Genomic DNA, 25433 nt, shown 5'->3' with positions numbered 1-25433 from the left:
AAAGAATTTATTTTAAAATGTTTAAGGTACTGTTCTTTTTTGTTCTGTGAACCGACACTTCCTCTCCTAAAAAACATCATAATAATTTTATTTTCAAAATCAGCTAACCAAGAACTTGCATATGAAATATGAAATTTATCACCAATCATTTGTACTCTTTTACATTAACAATTGCAGCTTCCAGAAGTGACAATTCATCTATGTCAATTTGATTTATACACTTTCATTTTAAAGCCTTTATAATGAACAAATAATATTCAATTTGCACCATCATGCTTGTTTTTTATGCTACTGCTGGTACCATGTGTTGTGAATCATGCAATTCATATACCCGCAGTGACAATAAATTCGATTTATGCTGTTACTTCATGATTCACTTCTATGGCATAAATCAAGTATCATCTGTTCAGTTAATTGGGACTCTACATTTGTATCAATCTCAATGAAATTAAAAATGAGCTTAGGAAAGGTTTGGTTTTGTCCCTAAAGAGAAACAATAGTGAAAAGTGACCTCTTTCAAAACCATATTGGAAAACTGTAAAGTACTGGAGTTGGATAAACTGATATATTCAAAGAAATACATGAAAGAAAATAGAATATGAACATGAAGTGGAGTTGACAGAAGACGTCAGAGTTGATATTCAACTATACTCAAAAAAAGGTGTTTTTCAAATTTAAAAATATCTGCCAATATTAACACCAGCACTAAGGATAACAACACAAGCACTAATGACAAATACAACACCTGGGATACATAATGAAACAAAGAAATTTTCATAACTGCTAAGAATTCCAAAATTCAACAATTGATTTTAACATATTATCATTACAATATGCAAAAAGTTGTGTCAAAGTAGGAGAAATGCTCTGAAATGCACTGAAACCCCATCATAAAGACACTTTGATTTCCACCCTTTTCGTAACAATAAACCAGGAATATGAAATACCTGAAAGTATATGTCTCGTCTCAGAAATTGTTATTCAGCCACACCAGCATTCAGGCAATAAATTCCTGATAAATGAGGTTTCACTACGAGTATCCATTTATTGCAGTTGACATTAATACACAGATCTGAATAAGACCATGTTGTCGTTCACCAATCAATGGATGTTTTTTTTCTTCTTCAAATTATTATTCATTGCTGTATATACCTGCTCAAAAGACAGGCCCAACTGCAAACACCATAGACCCTGATTTGCCATCCCAGAATGCACTGGCAGATCAGGGTCTGTGCTGTTTGTTCCACTGATTACTCTAAGCCAAATATAGTTTTAGGCTGTAAAGCTAATTTCAGTTATGTAAATACTCAGCTGCTACTAGTACACTGCTTTCCTTTTCCGGGACAAGTTCCTAGTCCAAGTTAAATATTCCCACCTCCACTGCTTTCCTTTTCTGGGACAAGTTCCTAGTTCAAGCTAAATATTCTCACCTCCACTGCTTTCCTTTTCTGGGACAAGTTCCTAGTTCAAGCTAAATATACCCACCTCCACTGCTTTTCTTTTTTGGGACAAGTTCTTAGTCCAAGCTAAATATTCCCACCTCCACTGCTTTCCTTTTCTGGGATAAGTTCCACATCCAAGCTAGATATTCCCACCTCCAGTTAGCAATTGAAGACCCAGAATTGAAAAGAACATATTCCAAGTTTGACTTCTTAGACATGGCCAACATACAGAATATCCTCTTTTGACTTGGACCTAGACTACAGAACATCAGTGCTGGGTGGGAAGATGGAATCTTTGCAACAGCAACTTTTAAGTATCACAGATTTTAAAAACAAGCTTACCCAACCCATCCAAAACTACATTTTAGTACATGCAATACATAAACTGCTATTACTACATTGCTGAATTTACCAGTAAAGAGGGAGGCTGATGACCTCATCAAAAACTGTCACAAATATGAATACAATTACAATTACAGTAGCAGTGTTGACTACTGTTGAGCTGGAAGATGGCCTCTTGCCGCATGTTGCTAAGACCCAATGAATACATACCATTGCTCTGGAGTGCAAAGAGAGAAGGTAAACTGACCCAAAGGTAGTGTAAGGGAGCCCAAAGGCTGCTCTCATAACCCCATCCAATAAGGATTGATTCAAGCAGTCCAAGATACACAAATAGCCCTAACCCTCATGGGCTTTAATTCTTGTGAAAGAAGGGTCTATGATGGACTAATAAGCCCCCAAGAGAGTGGGGACCATCCACCTGGAATGGAGGGTGCCAAAATATAAGAGAGACACTTAAAACGGAGAATGATATAATTTTAACGGCCCTTCTCCTTCCAGAGAAAACCAAATACAACCTTAAAGCCCCAACTGGGCAATGAGCCTATCTTGATCATCCTCAGTGCACAGGAAATCTCAATAGGAACTGAAGGCACAGATGGTATGTGATTCTTTGTCAAACCTCAGGTTGGCAAAAAAGAGAAACGGAATCAGTTTCCACTAAACTGTAAACAACCCTTTTCAACAGACTAGGAATGAATCTCACTCCATCAGCTTACTGATGCAGGAAGTGGTCTTAAGTATAAGGTTCTCAAAGAAGCCTCACTCAAAGGTCCATATGGTTTCAATAATGCCCAAAGAACAATCAAAAGGTACCAACCAGGCATTTAATGAGCAAGAAACCAGTCTCTACAAATCTAAATACTTGACGAGATTACAAAGTTGAGGGTCCAACCTAATGATGGAATCCCAACAGTACTTCTGAGTATAGATAGGGCTGCCCGTAGCCCTTAATGGAAGAAACAGAACATTCTCTTTCTTTGGTTGGATGGGAGAGACCCACTGCAGACAGCTCCTATGGGAACTTGTCAAGTATTCTAAATAGAAAGAACATCATCATCCTGAGCCCACTTCAATAGCAAGACTGGACTGTCCTTTTTTGATATCTTCACTGGGAGGAGAGACATCAAATGGTGGATTTTGTTATCCTGTGACAATTCACAGGCGGCAGAACTTACCCTACTAATATCCTCCTAGGCCTATTTAATTGCTAATCCCTTTTTGGCAGCCATGGAGGAAAGTGGCACTTTTTCTGGGTAAGGCCAGAGGTGATAGCAGATCCACAGCCTATCAAGTCCCCACATATAATGAGACCAAGACACCGACATTCATGATATCATGGTACAGTAAAGACTCACTACCTGGTAGTGGGGATTCCAAAATTCCAAATGGATTAAACAGAAACAAAGAGAAATGAGGGATGCAAATCCAATCCACATCTCCAGATGGACAAGCAAAGCATGTCTACCTATCCCCACTGGGATTTCATGGTTTCATGGGGGGGGGGGGGGGGTAATTGAGCCAGTTCCAATTCCCAGACTGACAATCATAACCTGATCAATAGTTGTTCAAAGAGTGGCGCTGACACTGTTGACCAGTCTGGCAACAAAGATATGACAGATAAATCCACCTCAAATCCATCCATGCTGTTCTTCCCTGTCTTAACTCATTCAGCCCCAGACCCGTTATCAGTATCACTGCTGCTATGCCCCAGCAGCGCTAAGCTGTGTCTAGCTGCGTGTGCCCCAGAGTTTTTACCTGTTTGAAAATTTTGTAAACATCGTGCACATGCATTCACTCTTACCTTAATTTCTCTGCTTATATCCAATTAAAATCCAAGAAAGTTTCACCATTTATTGCAAATGAATTTGTCTACACAGTGATGTATTTTTTTTCCCTATTTGTCCAAGTCTTTCACGACTTATTTATACAGAATTTACAAAATTATGTGCAACGTTTATCCGCAAGAACTCGATCATCAGCGCTGTCAGCATCCTCATCTTCGGACGATTCAATCTCAGAAACTTCTATGTCCGAATCGAAATCTCACAAAATATCCAACTAATGAACATATCTTTCCTCAGCTTGCTCAGTATTTTCAAGATCAAACCCGAGAAACTCCTCATTTTTGCTCTCATCAAAAATCACTCTTACGTCCGCCATCATTTACGATTTTTATGACCAGAACACGTGTAGTTAAACCGCTTTCAAAACAGGAGCCCTTAGCTTCTGAACAATTCAAATTTCCGCAAATGAAAGTAAAATCATTTCTGATTGGTTTAATAGTTGTTAGTTCTTGGAATAAACCCATTTCTAACCAATCAGAGATGTTGAATCTAACACACATTCATCACGCTTGGAGACGGGATCGGCCATTGAATGCAGTAAAAAAATCACGACTACAGGCGGGATCGGCCATTGAATGCAGAAACCGGATCACGCCTACAGACGGGATCGGGGCTTAAAGGGTTAAAGACATCACACTATAACAGTCACTTGTACATTACCTATCTTGAGAGGCCGCTGCTCATCCCTTTTGGCATGTTCCTTCTCCAGTCTTTCCCCTCTCTGGGAAGGGGCCAAGGATCTATTCCTCACTCACTGAAGGTATTGGACTAATTATTAGGAATCAATTGGTGTTTGCCAATTGATGAACCATGGAAATTACTCCAGGTACCTTCCCCAAAGTAGACTCCCTATCATGAGAAATGATCCAGACCCTGCCTGGAAAGGAGGAGGTGGTATCCTGAGAAGACATGGAAGAGATGCCTTCTTCGTCTCTGATAAGTAAGACCCACACACCATCTGACCAAAGGCATATTATCAGGCATCTGTCTATGCATGCACATCTGTATGCACATCTGCATGCACATCTGTATGCACACCTGTATGCACATCCAGTACATGATATATAGAAAGGTGGGATGAGTGATATATATCAGCACTTACCTAAACCTTAAAACTAATTATGTCAGTGAAAGAGAATAAAATACAAAACAAAACAATCAGGAACAGGAAAAGGGTAGATGATAAATACCATCACATCAGTACTAACCAAGGGAATGATTAACACAAAGTAAGGTGAAAAGAAACCTTTAAATTGCAAGAAAATGCAGGAAAAGAGTTGGAAAAAAATAACTCTATCAATGACTGACCAAAATCAGAACTGTCTGAAGCATCCTGACAAATGAATTCACATGACCACTACAAAGACAAAGAGAAGGATGTTCCTATTTTGATTAAGAAGTTGAACTGGGATAATGCTCTTTTCACTTCTGGACCTACAAGCCTGGACTTGGGACTCAGCAACCCAGAAAACAAAAGCAGTGATATAGTAGCTGGCAATCTATTACTGCTATTAAACTGCACAGACCTAGATTTGTTGCAATGGAAGATTTCAGTCTATGCAGTTTGCAGTTAGACCCAACCTATAACTGAGTTTTGTATGTTACCAATACAAAATACCGACCATAATAAGCAAGGAAATGTAAAGTATCTTAATAGTTATTTAACTATACTATCCCAACCATATATACTCACCTACAAGATGAGCACAACTGCAAACTATACAGACCCAGATCTGTCGATGCATCATGTGTCAAAAGATCTGGGTCAGTGTAGTTTTCTATAAGTAATCAGTAAATAGTATAAACCCTGATCTGCAGGCACATTAAGCTGTGGCAGATAAGGATCTTGTTTATGGTAGTGTGACTCAAGTTATAAGTGAACATATACGGTATAGCAAATCATCAATTATCTTTATGCTGACTAACTGGATTAACGGGGCCCCGAGTGGCCGAGTGGTCTAAAGCGCTCTTCGTTACGGATCACTGCCATCTCACCTCTGTCTGCGGCGGTTCGAGTCTAAGATTCAGCCAATGTGGGTATGTGAGAAAGCTTGCCAGTAGCTTCTCGAGGGTCGGTGGTTCTTTCCGGGGTTTTCCCGGGTTCATCCTTCACCATTAATACTGGCCGCCATGTATAGACTATCGTGTGCTGAAAAATGGCGTTAAACCCCACAACAACAACAACAACTGGATTAACAGTCTCTTGTAAATACCCTTATCTTACGATCATTCATGAAAATCGTATATCCAGGAAACTTAAAACTTCTTCCTACAAGTCATTATGATCAACATTCTAGTTACTGTACTATCATCTTCCGTTGGAACCTTTAGAATAATATCCAAAAGTTAAGGGTTGAGTCCACTGTATTAATTTATGCATGGAGTTCATTAATCGTGTGTGTGTGTCTGTAACAGATGGGCAAATATTATTACACAGAAAGTTAAGGAAGATTGCTTGGTAAGCATTGAAGTATTTACCATTTTCACTAGTTTATATCTTACAAGTTGATTCAAACTGCAAACATTGACCCTGATCTGCCAAAGCATAATGCGCCTGCATATCAAGGTATATGTTGTTTGTTCAACTCATTACTCCTAACGAACTATACAGATCCAGATCTGCTGGTGCATTATGCAGTGGCCTATCTGAGTCTGTGCAGTTTACAGTTGGTATTTTCAAAATGTCTTGGCTTTTCCATTATTTAGAAAGAGACGGATGTTGCAAGCTCAGCATTTGTACATCCAATCTCTTCCAAGTTAACAGGTCCATGATTTAACGAAGTAAAAACTGAGATCAATATGAAAGAGATATTGTAATGGCAACGTCTGTAAGCTGTAATTTTGCAAAACAGACTAACTTAAGATTTTAAATATAACAGTTACACTACCATGAAAACTTATACTTATGTTTGACTATTTTCTACACAGCCAAGAAAGCACAGCCTGCATCGGAAATCTGATTAAATGCGCATATATATATACTTTATATATATATAAAAAGACTCCTCTAGCATGTTATCTATAATATCTGAATCTATGTGTTAATATAGTACTCTGACAGAAAATTATGGTCAACATTGTTGCCTGAAATCATGCATGCCATGAAAATAGTAGTCTACCCTGATCTGACAGTGGATAACTGGCAGCAAATTTTTGTCTATGCTGTTGACAGTTGTATTACATACCCATTCAATCCTACATGACCGATATGCTGTTGACAGTTGTATTACATACCCATTAAATCATATATGATCGATATGCTGTTGACAGTTGTATTATATACCCATTAAATCCTATATGACCGATATGCTGTTGTCAGTTGTATTACATACCCATTAAATCCTACATGACTGATATGCTGTTGACAGTTGTATTATGTTGACAGTTGTATTACATACCCATTAAATCATATATGACCGATATGCTGTTGACAGTTGTATTACATACCCATTAAATCCTACATGACTGATATGCTGTTGACAGTTGTATTACATACATATTAAATCCTACATGACTGATATGCTGTTGACAGTTGTATTATATACCCATTAAATCCTACATGACTGATATGCTGTTGACAGTTGTATTACAAACCCATTCAATCCTACATAACCGATATGCTGTTGACAGTTGTATTATATGCTGTTGACAGTTGTATTACATACCCGTTCAATCCTACATGACTGATATGCTGTTGACAGTTGTATTACATACCCATTAAATCCTACATGACTGATATGCTGTTGACAGTTGTATTATATACCCATTCAATGCTACATGACTGATATGCTGTTGACAGTTGTATTACATACCCATTAAATCCTACATGACTGATATGCTGTTGACAGTTGTATTACATACCCATTCAATCCTATATGACTGATATGCTGTTGACAGTTTATTACATACATATTAAATCATATATGACTGATATGCTGTTGACAGTTGTATTACATACCCATTAAATCCTACACGACTGATATGCTGTTGACAGTTGTATTACATACCCATTAAATCCTACACGACTGATATGCTGTTGACAGTTGTATTACATACCCATTAAATCCTACATGACTGATATGCTGTTGACAGTTGTATTACAAACCCATTCAATCCTACATAACCGATATGCTGTTGACAGTTGTATTATATGCTGTTGACAGTTGTATTACATACCCGTTCAATCCTACATGACTGATATGCTGTTGACAGTTGTATTACATACCCATTAAATCCTACATGACTGATATGCTGTTGACAGTTGTATTATATACCCATTCAATGCTACATGACTGATATGCTGTTGACAGTTGTATTACATACCCATTAAATCCTACATGACTGATATGCTGTTGACAGTTGTATTACATACCCGTTAAATCCTATATGACTGATATGCTGTTGACAGTTTATTACATACATATTAAATCATATAGGACTGATATGCTGTTGACAGTTGTATTACATACCCATTAAATCCTACATGACTGATATGCTATTGACAGTTGTATTATATACTCATTAAATCCTACATGACTGATATGCTGTTGACAGTTGTATTACATACCCATTAAATCCTATATGACTGATATGCTGTTGACAGATGTATTACATACATATTAAATCATATATGACCGATATGCTGTTGACAGTTGTATTACATACCCATTAAATCCTACATGACTGATATGCTGTTGACAGTTGTATTACATACCCATTAAATCCTACATGACTGATATGATATTGACAGTTGTATTATATACTCATTAAATCCTACATGACTGATATCCTGTTGACAGTTGTATTACAAACCCATTAAATCCTATATGACCGATATGCTGTTGACAAATGTATTACATACTCATTAAATCCTACATGACTGATCTTACATTTCATACAGATCTTCAATCTTATCTCCATAACGAACAGGCAAATGGGACTATTTAGGTCTGTCGCTTAAGTTAATATTTGTGAAAGTGTGGATTCAAACTTCTAAAAATTCCATTAAGTTCTAAGTTTATGTTTACACTTCACAGGTGGAAATACAATAAACAATTGGACATGTAATAAATGAGAAACCACATTTATGTTTTACTCTGAGGCATGAGTTTGACACAGCATATGAAAATGTCAACCTGATGGTGTCAACTTATTTTTACATCAAATTTTTTCATTTTGCCAACTCAAAACATCACATATATCACTATAAGCACAGATGTGTTATAAATCAACAACACATGTATGTCATCATGTGCACAGATGTGCACATTCTTATAACAACCATGCCAACATACTACACTCAGCTAAAATAATTACCTTCACAGTTGGGATTACTGGTTCCTGGAATGCATTGAAATAAAGGAAAAACATAAATAAAAATCCATCCATAATAAATGAAGTACATGCAATATATAAAACTAGAAACATAAAAATCCACTCAACAACAGGTCATAAAAATAACACAAACAAAAAACTTCCTCAAAACTATGCTTTTTTTTGTCTACTGTTACATTTGTGTTGTTCAACTTACTTTTTGATATTCTTTGTCATAAATAATTGTATAGGGAAATGAGAATTGCAAAATATTCAACAAGTTGACAAAGGAATTTTATATTTTCATTCAATATCTGAAAAATTAAAGAAATAAGTCATTATGTAACAGTTACATGATGTGGCAATAAAAATAGCATATCCAAATTAAACACAATACTATGCCTTAATTTAAAATCCGAATTAAACACAATGCTATGCCTTAATTTAAAATCCAAATTAAACACAATACTATGCCTTAATTTAAAATCCAAATTAAACACAATACTATGCCTTAATTTAAAATCCAAATTAAACACAATACTATGCCTTAATTTAAAATCCAAATTAAACACAATGTTATGCCTTAATTTAAAATCCAAATTAAACACAATGCTATGCCTTAATTTAAAATCCAAATTAAACACAATACTATGCCTTAATTTAAAATCCAAATTAAACACAATACTATGCCTTAATTTAAAATCCAAATTAAACACAATACTATGCCTTAATTTAAAATCCAAATTAAACACAATACTATGCCTTAATTTAAAATCCAAATTAAACACAATGTTATGCCTTAATTTAAAATCCAAATTAAACACAATGCTATGCCTTAATTTAAAATCCAAATTAAACACAATACTATGCCTTAATTTAAAATCCAAATTAAACACAATACTATGCCTTAATTTAAAATCCAAATTAAACACAATGATATGCCTTAATTTAAAATCCAAATTAAACACAATACTATGCCTTAATTTAAAATCCAAATTAAACACAATGCTAAGCCTTATCTATCCATTATCAACTACCGGTTGGTAAAACAAAGCAAATAACCAATTATCAAATTCTCAAAATATTAGTGATGGGTCCATCAAAAAAGGCCCCATTTTCTATAACTGCTATATAGGTGTTGAGAAACCAAAGTTAGGAAAATGGACATTAAAATCTGCTTGAAATCCAATGTTCCGTCATAAATTAATGATGAGCAAACCAATGTCATTAAGGCAGAAAACCTTAATACCTAATTATTTAACAGAATGCAGGAAATCTAATTATTTCAATGTTTTATCAATAAGCCAGGTTCCATTGCTGAAACCAGAAGTATGTCAAATAGCTCCTCTACATTACGTTACACACTTGCTTATGAGTCCAACAGATGGACCAGTCTGGTTTCTGCACTTTATGGCACGGCAACAATTATAAGGTTATACCAGGCCAAGGCAAGTAGTATAAATTGCTATGCCCAAACACTTATTATGGTAGACCATTCAAGCTGATGCAATGCTGGGAAACAAACTGGAGCCCTTCCAGTCATGAATATTAGGCTGTAGCAATCGAGTCACCATGACAACACCAGATGGATGGACAGATGGACATGGTTATTATAGGGCTCCTCCAAATTCATCGATCAAGACCATAATAAAACAGAAGTTCGATCTCACTGAAGAATATTTTTCCTAATGTTCAAAATGAGTAAAATCTATCTGCAACAGTAGATCAAAACTTCACATATTTGTGTGGCCAATCCAGTAATCAACAAAATCCCTCTGATGAAGAGGGAATGGTTTATTGTGGCTTTGTGGTTAGCACATCACACACGTTTACAAACACTGGGGGGGAGGGGCAGATGGAGGAAGCCTTTACGCGAAGATCAGGCATCCCATCAAAGGATGACCCCTTCAGGGGATCATAAATTCTCAAGTCCTTAGTCACTTACAACAATTGATAGAAGAAATAAACTTTGTCTCTTAAAAGCCACAATTATTCACCACAACACTTATCTTTCCATCTTGATAATTTGTGGGTTTATTCTTTTGATAAACATTTCAAAATGGAAGCAATAAATACAGTTGCAAATCCATAAATTTTATTGCATTATTTATTTTCCTAACCACTCTGGTGGCCTAGTGGTTAGAGTGTCTGCCTCAGATGCAGGAGGTTGTGGGTTCGATCCCCAGCCAAGACTTACAAAAAGGGTACTAACAGGTGCCTCGCCTGGCGCTCAGCATTAAGAGGTTAGTGTTAGGACTGGTCGGCTTGGTGTCAGGATAATGTGACTGGGTGGGACATCATGCTACATGTCTGTGGCATGATACCCCAGTGCTAGACATCACTATAAACTGCCATACTGCAGACATCATAGCGATATGACTTAATTTTTTTAAAAGCTACGTTAAAAATCCAAAACACACATGCACAATTTTCTTTACTTTTGTAGATAATTATTATTTATTTGGTTTCTTCTGTTTCTTAGTCAAGACAAATAAATGAAGGAATTGTTTTAGTTAAATCTACTCTGATACTGCATGATAAGCTACTTAGATTTTAAGTTAGATATGTTGCTATTTTTAAAATGAAAACTTTAATAACTTTACATCTTCCTATTTCCTCCCTCACCTGGTGGAACTACTTGCAAAGATATTTATAATAAAGATAACATGTCAACCTTGCTAAAATATGAAGCCACAATAATCCACAATACCTGTACTTGCATGCTTACCCTTTTGACCCCTGTAATTATGATTGTTGTGGTTTTGTTGGGTATGCGTGACTTTCGTGATGGATCCGTAAGCTGCCGGATGGCAGTATCTACTACAGATTCTACTCCATTAATGTGAATAACTTCTGCAACACAAGCAAAAACATGGCAAATATCAAACAGGAAATGCATGCATTGTGAGTATCAGTTTGGGATTTAACTAATACATGAAACTTCATTGACAAGACATTTTGTTGGCAGTCACCATGTCAACAAATTTTGGTTTAACAGCTTTGTCATAATATTAGGAATTTATAAAATACTCAAATCATGTTAGCTGATCCATAATTTTTCAGTCACATAGATCACAAAGGTTTTGAACATCTGAAACAGTGCCTTGTCAAGGAGGTGACATACACTCCGGATTAATCATGCAGATGACTTTTAACTAAGAAAATTAAACATCATGGCAAATAAAGAACAGTGATAACTACCCAAAAAGGACACAATGTCTTCAACATACTTTCCCTTACAGACAAATGTACTTTCTATAAATGTGACACATGTAACTAAACTTAACCTTTTCAACATTTATAAGCTGCTAGTCTACTGTCTGATATCTAGCGTAAAGAAGATGTTTTGGAAAGTGATCAGCAAGCTTGCATGATGGCTACATCAAAATGAAACCACCTGAGACATTGGACAGTGAGAATAGAATAATGTTTATTATATACAGCAAAACCTGTCTTGACAGACCTCTACTTAGACCACCTGTCTTGAAGACTAGATTATCAATGCACATACTTACTGAATATATAGTATTTTGACCTGTCATCAGAGACCACTTGTCTTGAGATGGCATGATTTTATTTTGGCAGAAGGAGAGGAATTTCAAGACACTCTACCCTGTACACCCTAATTTATATTAGCATCAGCAACCACAACTTTTTAACATGACTACCTGGAACAAATATACCATGAATGGTACAGTACATGCCTTCCCTGTGTTTAGTAGTATTCCATGCTGATAACTTAACTATTTGTACAGAAACCACACTTATTCTTTCAGTTATAGCGATCATGACCTTTAGACCCACGCAACCATAGGGTTCTTCCTTTTCCCCATGTATAAGCCATTCACAAAGTTTGGTCCAGGCCTATCATGTGGAACTAATGTTAATGTGCAGAAACCATTTTCCTTCTTTTAGTGACCACTCCAGTGGCCTAAGTGGTTAGAGTATCTGCCTTGGATGGGGGAGGTCGTGGGTTCAAATCCTGGCGGAGTCATATCAAAGACTTAAAAGATAGGTACTAGCAGCTGCCTCGCTTGACGCTCAGCATTAAGAGGTTAGTATTAGGACTGGTCAGCCTGGTGGCAGGATAATGTGACTGGGTGGGACATGATGCTACATGTCTGTGGCATGATGCCCCAGTGCTAGACATCACTATATGCTGCCACGCTGCAGACATCATAGCGATATAACTGGAAAATTGTTAAAGCTACATTACAAATTTCAAATCACACACACACATACACACACACACACTCTTTTCTGTTAGTCACCTTGACCTCTGACCCCAAATCAATAATCTTCTTACTAACTCCAAGTGCATGCCATCCACAAAAGTTAGTAACCATAGATGATGGATAAGTAAAGTTAATGTACAGAACCAATTTAACTTCTTTCACTCATAGATATCCTGGTCTTGACCTAATAACCCAAAAACTGACATGATTCTTACTTGCCTGAAGTGCAAACCATTCCAACATTTTTTTAAAAATGTAGTTGGTGGAAAACTAGAGTTACTGAGATGAAACCGTTTTTCTTGTTTTAGTCCGAGACACCTTAACCAATGACCTTTAACACCAAATTCAATAAAATTCTTCCTTACCCCAAATGCAAGTGATCCACCAAGACTGGCAATAGTAGATGGTGGAGAACTTGTTATTGTGTGCAAATAATTGTTTTCTTTCGTCAGTCACTGCCACTGACCTTTGAACTTTTAACCCTGAAATCTAAATAGTACTTCCTTAACCTAAGTTCATGATAGGCATAAAGTTTGGTAACTGTAGGTGTGGACAACACAAGTTATTGAGCAGAGACCAATTTGGTAACTGAGGGACAGACAGATAACGTAATAGACGTGTCTTATGGTGGGCGTTTACAAAACTACAAATACTCTAATAAATATGCTCTTTTTAATGCTTTCAAAACTTCTTTCATAAGCTAGTAAGATGACCTCCTAATGTAAAATGTTTCGATGACTTCATACTGTTATTAATTGTATTTTTGTCAATGATAGGTACAATTTGATGTTTACATACTGCTGAGAACTTCCTCTGTTGTCTATAGGATAAAATGAGTACATAATCATGTCCTTCATTTGCAGGTGTTCTTAATAAAGAAGTGTCTGCTAAAATAGGTTTTACTGTTTTATAAAGCCATGTACTAGCACCTTTGCAAAGATTAATTCGTTTAAATATTACAGTGCTCAAAATCTCTGATAGCCCAGATTGGGCCCCTCCTGTATTCTAAGTGAAATGACCATCAAGCTTGTCAAAAAACAAAATCTAATTGGCCTGAGAAAACTTCGATGAACTGTGGAATTTTATTCTGAACTTGCTGAAAGACTTGTTTTCGTTGCTGTGGGTTTAACTCCATTTTTAAGCTCATGACAGGCTGGCTATACATGGTGGGGAAGAATGCAGGAAATACCTAACAGAACCACTGACCCACAGGAAGCTACTGGCAAGCTTTCTCACATACCCACAATGGACAAGCTGAGACTCGAAAGCATATGGACAAAGGTGAGATGTCAGTGATCTGAAATTTTGTCTGAGTAATCAGATTAAGAAGGCTAATATGATTACCTTATCGTTGTAACTGGGAGAATTCAGGTCAAATTTGGAATGTTTTTTGGGGTGTTATAAGTATTTAAGATATCAAAGTTGGTTTTATGATGACTTTTGAGTCTTTGACAAAAAAATCAGTTGTCCTTTAATGAAGGCAAGATAAAAATGGGATCAATAAAAAATGATTTTGGCAGAGAGACACAAGTATTTTGATTCTTTTGTCTGGTTCAAATGCTATGTGGTATACACTTTTTATGATCAAATTATGTCAAAAAGAGCAACTGGACAGTGGTTGGCATCAGAACCTCATGGAAAGCATTGCTTTACATGAAAGTTCTGAGAGCAGAATAAACAGACAAGTTAGTTTAATACAATTTTGTTTATTTCTTTTTATATTTAATGTAAATCAACTGCAACACAGTGTAACAAATGATAAAAAAATAAGGTCCTTATGGGCACATGGAATTTGATTCAGGATTTGTGGAATTTTAGACAGGGATTGTGGAATTTGATTGAGGATTTGTGGAATTTTAGACAGGGATTGTGGAATTTTAGAAAGGGATTTGTGGAATTTGATTCAGGATTTGTGGAATTGTAGAGAGGGATTATGGAATTCAATTCAGGATTTGTGGAATTTTTGACAGGGATTGTGGAATTCAATTCAGGATTTGTGGAATTTTAGACAGGGATTGTAGAATTCAATTCAGGATTTGTGGAATTTTAGACAGGGATTGTGGAATTCAATTCAGGATTTGTGGAATTTTAGACAGGGATTGTAGAATTCAATTCAGGATTTGTGGAATTTTAGACAGGGATTGTGGAATTCGATTTGGGGCTTGTGGAATTTGATTTAGGGATTTTGTGTGAATGAAATGTTCTTTAAGCACTGTATTTACAACTACCTTTGCAAAGATTCAGATGCCTAACTGATAACTACCACCTTTGCAAAGATGCATTTGTATAACTATTGGGGAAACATCTTAGTACAAGCTTTCTTTAGTGTGATCTAACGTTCTTCACAAAAATGTACAAGTATGTATACTCAACACTGAATTTTACATTCATGATAATTGTACTATGCAATCTTGTATATAATTGGCAAACCAAGTTAATTTTTAAAACTAATGTCTTGGATTTCCGATTAAGAATTGAGAACATGCATTTATACCTTAGTTTTTCCAAATGCTGTGCACATTTTGAGTGAATTATATAACCTTCTTGGTCTAACATTTCCACATTAAGAAGCTGTTACCATGTATAACATGCACTTAAATGTGAAAGTTGACCGAAACTGTTCAAATGCAGTATCTACACTGTTTATCAGAAATCACATGTCACTCCTTTTAATTAGCTCAAATATAGAGACTTAACTTTGAGCTCAATGGAAAAACTTTATCATTGAGCAAACTCTAATATATACTTAACACAGACCTTAATCTCGGGTGAGGACAGACAGACGGATGCATGTACAGCAATATGGACATGCACATGAATGCCAAAGAGATCGCTATGTCCAGTTTTCAGCAGGGTGGGCTCAAAAATAAAAAGAACCTTGACCCTGATCTGTTTGGAAGAACTGGTTCTATAGTGTCTACAGATGGCTGTGAGCTACATAAAAACAAAGTATTTGTTTCTTTGATGATGTGATTGAATATCAATTCAGACCCATTGACATTATTACTCATGTACCCTCCTCCCACAGATACAGTATACATACCTTTCTTTTTTACTACAGTGAAATGTGTCCAAAAATAGAAATGTGTCCAAAAATAGAATGTTTAAATTTATTCTTCATATTTTCTAAGATAAAATTGTCTGGAGTTTATTCATGATAGTCTTTGAGAATTTCAAGTCTGGAAGTAAACCAAATAGAATCTACTGAAAGCATGACTTTAGCCTGTATGTAAAACACATTGGTCCCTCACAATGCTGCCATTCAAGAAAGCCAAGAAAGTACCATGGTACGGTGATATCAGTGAAGTCACCGTATACTGGAGTTCATCGTATATCAGCATCCATGTTATACTAAGGTCCTTTATATAAAAAAAGACTACTGTAACTGAAAATATAGGAAAAACTAAATTTCATTTCCATTTACACAGCTCAATACAGCAATTTGTATTATGCCTCCAGGCTGATACTGGTTAAGTATCATGGCTGATACTGGTTAGTAAACACAAGATGCATTCACTTTGGCACAAAAGTTGATTATGAAATGGGAGGGTCTGATATAACTTACAAGTAAAATTCCCACAGCCATTCAGAAGTTATTTCAAACAATGCAACACCTTAGTAATGACATTTTTATAGGAATGTAACATGTAATGCCATTGATTTGATATCCAAAATAATAGAAAAACATTAACTGAATAAAATCTCCAAGCAATTTAATCAACAGTGAACATGTGGAGACTGAATACACTGTCTCCAGAAAGAAAAATGCAGAGGTTATAGGTCAAGCAACATGCTCAGTATAACTTACTGAAATACTTACTGGTATTGTAGTTTGTAAGTACCGCTCTGTAATGACCAGGTAAATGATGCATGATACCTTTTATTTATCTTTTTAATTGGTTCCTTTCATATAAATAAATCTATTACCAATCTTACATCAAGATATTTAAATTATTCATAAGATTAAAGGTATTCATAAATTTCAATTTTTTCAAATCCGTCTGTGCAAGATTTTCGTACCACACCATATAATAAAATAAAGCAGAAACTTAAATAAACACCAAATTCCATGGCCTATTCTAAGACTGAAAATTTACAAGGGAAACTCTCCACTCCATTTGGAAAAAAAAGGGTGAAAATTTTTTCAACATTGGAGGGATTTAATGTACAAATATTATTAGAACTGAAAATATTATGCATGATATTGTTTACACAATAGTTGATTTTTCAAAATGATAATGTTTAGAAATTAGCCGGAAAGTAAAAATACTATGTCCCAGAACAGACCCTGAAAATATACTCTTGTGTAATGCAAACCCTTATACCATGTTATCAGATAAAGCAGGTGGAGGCATACACAAAGTCTTTGAGATGGAAGTAGAGGAAACCACAAAAAATCAGAACTTTACACATGACATCTACAAATGAATAACACAAACCTAACTGTGAACCTTGTAGATCCAGATCTGCCACTGAATAATGTACTAGCAGATCAGTCTATTTCAAATAATGTTTTTAAGTGAACTACAGGCCTAAATTTGTCACTCAGCTGTTATCAGAGTACACAATCTTACTAATGGTAAGCCAGCTCCAAGACTGCAAAAGCATGAAAGATACAATATATAACTGATAATAAACAGAATCAAGCTAAGATCTGCATAGACCCAAATCTGCCATTCATAATGCTCCACCAGATCAAGGTCTATGCAGTTTGTTAGAAGCAGTCAGTAGAAAAAACAACACAGAATGATCTGCTGGCACATTATGCGATGGTAGATCAAAATCTATGTTGCTTACAGTTGGTATCAATAAAATAATCAAGTACATGTACATAAGATATTTAATCAAAATAAATAGAAATAAACACAGCTGCCCTGCTATAACACAATTTGATGTAACATGAATTTGGTTGTGTCATGGTTTACATTTTTCCTGGTTGCACAAAAACTGATGCCAGTCTTTCAATGAAGTAGGAGAAACCTACAGATTTCAGATAAAAAATCTCTGCTGCCGATATTTCAGTGGCTTTTTCTTTAGCAAGGGACTGTATTAATACTTGCTTTTAAATTTTTAGCACCAAAGTTTCAAGAAACTATGGTTCAGTTACTGAATGAAAAATTTGTACATAATGAGTAATAAAACAATAAAGTTGCCTGAAGTAGGTTAAAAATGTATCCCTGTCCCAACCTCTGCTTGACCCAAATTTAATTCTGACTTACTGAGATTGAGGACCAGTCAGGAGTGCCAGGTTTGATTTTTACCCCACAAAATTTCTCCTGGTATGAGTTCATTTTATCTTCACTTTCTGAGGTGTGAAAGTCTGAAGTCAACCATGGCAAAACTATTTTCAGTCCAAATATATAAGACTTTCAAAATATGATCTCATTTTAACTGTTATTTATTGATAAACATAACATACAATCATAACAAACCATGTTCACAAAGTGAAATGGGGTTTAATAAATTCTTGGACCTTTAACTTTTAGTTAGCAGCAAAACAAGATGAATATTATTCAGTTATTTATTGTTTTTGGAAGCTCATGTAGTTTCTGTTACACTCTAAATTTTCACAGACCCAGCCTAAATCTTGTTACTTTTGCCCAATCAAGTTTTTGATATCTGAAAATGTGTACATTGTCCACAAATATATGCTAATTGGGTCAAAATTTATCCCTGAACCAATCATATAGGGAATTAGAGAATTTTTAAAGCATCATCTTTTCTTGATTTAACTGATATCTATGCTAACTCACTTTCTCTCCCCTTTCATAACACTTCAAATTTCATCATCCTATAAAACTGATCCTTTGTTTATCACAATCTTACTTCAACGACCCTGACCAATCTTGCTAAAATACAACAGACCTGTTTTTTAAGAAAGTTTGCTAGTTTTATTATGTACAAGGTGGGCCCTCTGAGGATGCTGGACTGGTCCTACAGAGCTGATTTCTGACCAAACTAGAAAATGCCAAAACTGGACATTTACAGGTGGGTTTCTTTAATTTAAACTTGTTAAATAATTGTTTATTCTGAAACTCTTACACTGGTACTGACCTCAAATTATACATGTTTGTATATTGCAAATGGTGGGAAACAGCCTAGGGGTTTCTGTAAATGCACACAGTAACCTCTACAAGGGATCAAGTTCCCTGCCTAAAAGGCCAACAGACCATTTGAGTTTCCACATAAAGTCAAATCTGCCAACAAAGAGTTCAGTCACTTTCTAACTGGCATAAGAAAAATAAGTGAAAAGGATATTTGATAATTATGCTTCTGGTGTGTCAAATTTTACCAACATATGAAACCCCTCCATCCCAACAATTTCAATTGTTACATTTAAAAATCATTTTGCAAATACCCATCATAGCTCAGCATTTAACAGCAAAATGAAAACAAGCCAATGTACATCTGAGAGATACAAAGCTGATGTCTGAATTTCTGGATATGGTTTTAAAAAAATAACAGATTGTGTCAAATTTAATTCCACAGCAACAGAATGACTATAAATCATACATAAAGGACAACATGTAGAAATGTACTTGAGTTAATATTCTGGGATAAAATGGTGGGGAGGGCATGTGTGGCACTGACCTAAATCTACACCTGCTGAATGTTCCAGCAACGGTTCACAAATTTTCCAAACCGCTGACAATAGTCCCTATTTCAACTGCCTTGGATCTACTCAGTGTGAGAATACAGTACCGGTTTATAACAGAAAGAAAAAGAATGAGACAGTTTGAAAATATACAAATACAAAATCATCCCATGCACATATATACCTGATGAAGGAGAGCCCGCCGTATTGTAATCAAATGCTCGTTTCTCAATGTAACTTGGTGATCCTGAAGAAAATGGAAAAAGTTTTTAAAATGTTGACAAATTAAAGAAAGTAAATATTTTAATCTATTGATGATAGGTTTTGGGTATTTTGGCAGGGTTGAATACTAGGTTTTTACAAATTCGGTTCATATGCCCCTATACCTCCTGGGACAAGCAAGAGAGGTAGGGTGCATATGAAGAAAGAAAAACAATAATATAATTAGTCTCCAACCTATCTGTATGGCACTGATACAAGTCTCCAACCTATCTGTATGGCATTGATACAAGTCTCCAACCTATCTGTATGGCACTGATACAAGTCTCCAACCTATCTGTATGGCACTGATACAGATCTATAGCCTATCTGTATGGCACTGATACAAGTCTACAACCTATCTGTATGGCATTGATACAAGTCTCCAGCCTATCTGTATGGCATTGATACAAGTCTCCAACCTATCTGAATGGCATTGATACAAGTCTCCAACCTATCTGTATGGCATTGATACAAGTCTCCAACCTATCTGTATGGCACTGATACAAGTCTCCAACCTATCTGTATGGCATTGATACAAGTCTCCAACCTATCTGTATGGCACTGATACAAGTCTCCAACCTATCTGTATGGCATTGATACATGTGAATGACCTTTCTGTGGAAAGGGAGCTTCACACAATGATACAATTTTAAAAGTTTTTATTTTGAAAAGTGAAAAGAATTTCAGACACCAATTACAAAATATCAATTGTTTCTACATGTTCTCGTTGACACAACATTTATTTTTTCCAATGCTGGCTGCACTATTTTCATCACACTCATCACTGCCACTGGAACTACTGTAGCCTCTTTAATTGTAAATAATTATGTTCATTTTTCAAATTTTCCTATCGTCCATCAGCAACATTTTCATTCCTTCTGTATAATTATCTCTCAAAAATCAAAAGTGTGAAAAGTTTAGGGTATTTCAACATTCTCTCACATATCCGGTTACAACACTGACTGTGGTATTGATTTTTCCAGAGAGGCATATCATGAAAAATGTGCCATAATTATATAAATCAGCAAACAATGTATATGTTTATGGTACCATTTTTAGAGTATGGCAGATATCTCCCTATGTGGTAAACTGGTGACAGTGACCTAAATACATGACACAAGTGTCACCTTGACACCTACAAGACTGGCTTCTTTCACAACATGCTGTCCATGATGAATCACCCTGTGTCTGTGTAAATAATATAAGTAGCTAGAAAAATGTCTCAATGACATCATACCGCAAACAAGCAAATTCAGTGCACTTCTGTCACCAGCCTACTATGGTAATGTCATCACCATGACCTTGAAGAAAGAATTTTTTTTCTTAGTTAAATAAAGTTTCTTCAATAATACTTACTCAGTCATAATACCTTAGGTGAACTACTATTACCTCATAAATCCGGCCATCCACAGTTAAAACGTTTTAGCTAAAAACTAAAAAATTATCTGCCCACCTAGCTGGCAGTTAGAGTGATTTCCCCATGATACCGGGATTGGTGCTAAATCCAATGAAATTGTCAGTTACTTCTGAAGCAGAAGGCACACTCTCTACATGGATGTAACCACGGGGTAGCTGGGAGTGGTGTATGTGCATCATGACTGGTTAAGTATTATCAAAGAAACATATTTTACTAAAATAATATCGGTTCTTCTTCAAATATGTTACCCATTCTTAATAACTTACAGAATAGGTAAAAGGTGGTGGAAGATACATCTCCTTACCCAGGAGTGACCATCTCCAGTCCCCTAAGGAACACTAGAGAGCTTCGAGATAACCTAACTGGAAAACACACTCCATATGTCTGGGAGCAGCTTTGAATGACAAAAACGTTCCCTCCCACAAATCCAGTGGAAGTGGTGGAACTGCATCTTTACAAAGCTTCAAACCAGTCAGAAAGGTAACCTTTTGCACCACATAAAGGTTCTTTCAGATGGAACTGAGCCTTTCAGATGAAAGATCTATGATAAAACTGAAGAAATGCACTTGGATCTCCATCCCATACAGTTAGAGAACAGTTTCGCTCATATGCAGTGTTTGTGACAACTGTCCTAACTTCATGAGCCAAAATTTGAAGCAAATTCATTAGTGTAGGTTTTGTCCAATAGGCAAAACAGATAGCCCTCTTTATCCATGTTAATATACTGTCTTTTTCCTCTTTTGATAGCAATTGAGTCATGATCTCCCTTGATGCAATGATTCGGTCTTCCTGAAATACAACTTAAGAGCTCGCACTGGGTCATGTAGATGAATTTGTGATGAAGTGTCCAGAGTAGACAGGAATTATCACCAATATCTGATTAATAATGAATGCATCCAGATGGGTCCCTAATAGGAGATCTACCTGCTGATTCTGCCTGATGATTACCAAAAGCAGTGAGGAAACGGGACTTATATGAGAGGTGAATTTAAGTCCTTGAGAACAGTTCAAGTGGTGTCTTGTTCACCCAGGTTAATAACCATGATAAATTCCACTTGGGAAAGGATACATTATCATTGGCAAGGCGAAATTGAAAATGATGAACAGAAGACAGGATAGGTCTTTGGTTTGTCTGATATCCTTTCTTCCATGATAACATTGCTATCTGCTTCTCACTGAAGAGACATAAGAAGTTAGCTATCAAAATATGGATACCTACATTAGTAAAAAGTGCTCTTGTGCACTCCAATGAGGTTATATTCCATTGCACTGTACACCTCAAAGATGGATGGTCATCTCACCTGAGGGATCCTCCACCACTTGTTGTGAGAACTTGTTCTAACTCTGGGTTGGGATGAAAAACCTGCCACTAAATGTTTAACGAAGATGAGGGAATATCTTGAATCATAGCAATTATGTTGTGTGACTGATGAGGTTGGTCCAAGGTTTCCTATTTCAATTGGTCCAAGGTTTCCCATTTCAGTTGGTCCAAGGTTTCCCATTTCAACTGGTCCAAGGTTTCCCATTTCAGTTGGTCCAAGGTTTCCCATTTCAATTGGTCCAAGGTTTCCCATTTCAGTTGGTCCAAGGTTTCCCTTTTCAATTGGTCCAAGGTTTCCCATTTAAGTTGGTCCAAGGTTTCCCATTTCAATTGGTCCAAGGTTTCTCATTTCAGTTGGTCCAAGGTTTCCCATTTCAGTTGGTCCAAGGTTTCCCATTTCAATTAGTCCAAGGTTTCCCATTTCAGTGAAGTAATCAGGATAAGGAGACTTTCGGATTCTTTTGAGTCTTAAGAACCAGAGAATAAGTGTATACATTTGGTCATTCCAATCTACAGAAAAAGATTAGATTATCCAGGCCTTTGGATCCAGGACTGATGAGACAAAACTTAGGATTTTGGCATTCAACCTTGTCACCAACAGGTCCATCAAGGTCGATCCCATCAAGCAACTATTAAGTGAAAACTGAGGGATGAAGAGACCATTCTGTTGGTATTAGTTCCTTCTTGCAGGACAATATTATTCTGCCACATATTTATCATTATAGACATCAATTTGGAAAATCCAAACAAGAATGCAGTGACTCAGTGCTTGGTTCCACCTTGCTGTTTGAGATTAGTCAAGTGGATTTGTCAGACAGAATAAAACTCGATTCCCATGTATATTCTCCACCCACCCATGAAAAGCTTTCAAAATGGTTTTCCTCTTGAAGATGCTATGTAAATAATGATCCTGAGGGGGCTACACTCACATGGCATCCCGAAATGGTTTAATACTTGCTCCCTCAGTCCTCTGAGTTTGCATATGTAGTGATCATGATTGCCAGAGGTTGTACTTGCAGAGGTGTCCCCAACACTGAGTCCAGAGTGGTTTCCCTGCATTCAAAATGTAACCTTGTACTGAGCAGATTGTGAGAGCTGGTCCAATGGTCAAATCTTCAGCCTCCATTTGGATCACAGAATCATTGGTATGGTATCTCAAGAAAGCAACCAAGGACTAAGACATCCTCTGCCACATTGAGCAAAACTCATCAGGCAAAGGAATTTTCTAGCAGATGGATTACTTCTACCACTGCATGAATTATATTCTCACTCCTGGGGAAAACAACCTTTCTACTTAAACACTGATTCCAGACCTAGTCGACTGAAATATTAAAAGGGTCAGAGATGTCCCTGTTGACATGGAGATTAAGAATGATAAGGAGGGTAACACGTAAAATCATGACTTGCGCCAAAGTATAACTAGCCTGCTCATTTGTAGCTTGTTGTAGGCAAATCACAGACTGTCTGGAAGGCATGTGAGTGGCATAGTTTTCACAATGGACAGCATTCAAACCCATTGTTGCATTCCATCATGAACCAAAGAGCGTAACAGTCTAGTTTGAATGCGCATAAGTTCACTACAAGTGATAAGTGCTGTGTTGTAGCTGAAAGGATTCCGGGCAAAAACTTAGGAAGTGCGCTGAACATGATACTGAGTCCCCAGGAAACCACGGTCTGGTCCACATGTCAATGTAAATCTTCCCCATTCAGCACAAAAAGTCTGGAGCTTCTCCCTACTGGCATTTGTGATATGGGGGACATGGATAAATGTCATTTGAGGTAGGAAGGATCTTATGGAATGGTGGCAAAAAACAATCAACCTCACTTCAACTCTACCACTTAAGTTCAGGAGAGTTGAAGTTTTTGACAGTTGTATATTCAGTAGGACTGCTTACAAGCTGCATGTGCTCTAGGGACATCTCGGTGACCTTGTGTAAGTTGCCTTGCAAATTCCTCCACTGTAGCTGAGACTGGGGGAGATGGAAGGACTGTAACTGTGGCCAAGGTCATATTATATTGGGCTTCTATGTTATACCATTTTATAAACACGGCCCCGCACATTTCTGGTGAGATTCAGGGTGGGAGAAGATAAGCCATGTTCTGCCTATTGAAGATCACCCTAGCCTTTAGATGTAATGTTGATCCCACTGTCACGACATTACAAATCAATTCATGGGTATCCAAATGGAAAATAGAGAAGGCATTTGCGAGAAGAAATATCCGCTGATGCTTGGACTTGTAATTGACGATGAAAGCAGTCCCAAAATGTCATTGATTTGTCAGAAGCTCGAAGCAATTGAAAACAGATTCTTCCATAGACAATGATCACCTGATGTCGGAACTGTATACCTGGCAGGTGATATGGAAGAAAGAGGACAGAACTTCAATGGAAGTGGGTGGAAAACTTCTTCATTCCAAGCCTGCAAAGCTGAGTTTCACTCCTCAAAGTAATATCTAATAATGATGGGTGAACCTGAGAGCCAATTTTCATTGTTTTTGGATTAAGGTAGTGAAGCTGATGTCTCTTGTTCTACCTGTGAAGTAGCTGGAGAAGAATTTTGAGATTGGCAGCTCACTACACTTGCAGCACTTATGAGTTAGATCCAGTTACTCAGATGTCATTAAGTGCAGGCTCCCCTGGGGTGGCAGAGGCCTGAGGGCAA

At 36.6% G+C, this 25433-nt stretch overlaps 1 protein-coding gene across 6 annotated transcripts in view; it reads right to left on the bottom strand.

Annotated features, from left to right (window-relative positions):
* The window catches only part of LOC149794260 (phospholipid transfer protein C2CD2L-like), a 148911-nt gene that overhangs the window by 23804 nt on the left and 99674 nt on the right, over window positions 1-25433 (bottom strand). For 2 of the 6 annotated variants that reach the window (XM_089968398.1, XM_089968395.1), the window contains exons 11-13: window positions 19956-20018; window positions 11670-11794; window positions 8945-8968 (exon numbers count right to left, since the gene is read on the bottom strand). In XM_089968398.1, coding sequence (XP_089824524.1) covers window positions 8945-8968; window positions 11670-11794; window positions 19956-20018 — 212 coding nt within the window. Of the gene's footprint in view, window positions 1-8944; window positions 8969-11669; window positions 11795-16996; window positions 17023-19955; window positions 20019-25433 lie in introns of all 6 variants that reach the window. The other 4 variants (XM_089968399.1, XM_089968396.1, XM_089968400.1 and 1 more) reach the window with 2 other exon arrangements.

The sequence above is a fragment of the Sinohyriopsis cumingii genome, chromosome 8, assembly GCF_028554795.1.
Source record: "Sinohyriopsis cumingii isolate HCF-2022 chromosome 8, ASM2855479v2, whole genome shotgun sequence".
NCBI classification, from domain to species: domain Eukaryota; kingdom Metazoa; phylum Mollusca; class Bivalvia; order Unionida; family Unionidae; genus Sinohyriopsis; species Sinohyriopsis cumingii.
The sequence above is the reverse complement of the archived record's forward strand: the minus strand, read 5'-3'. Positions and strand labels throughout refer to the sequence as shown.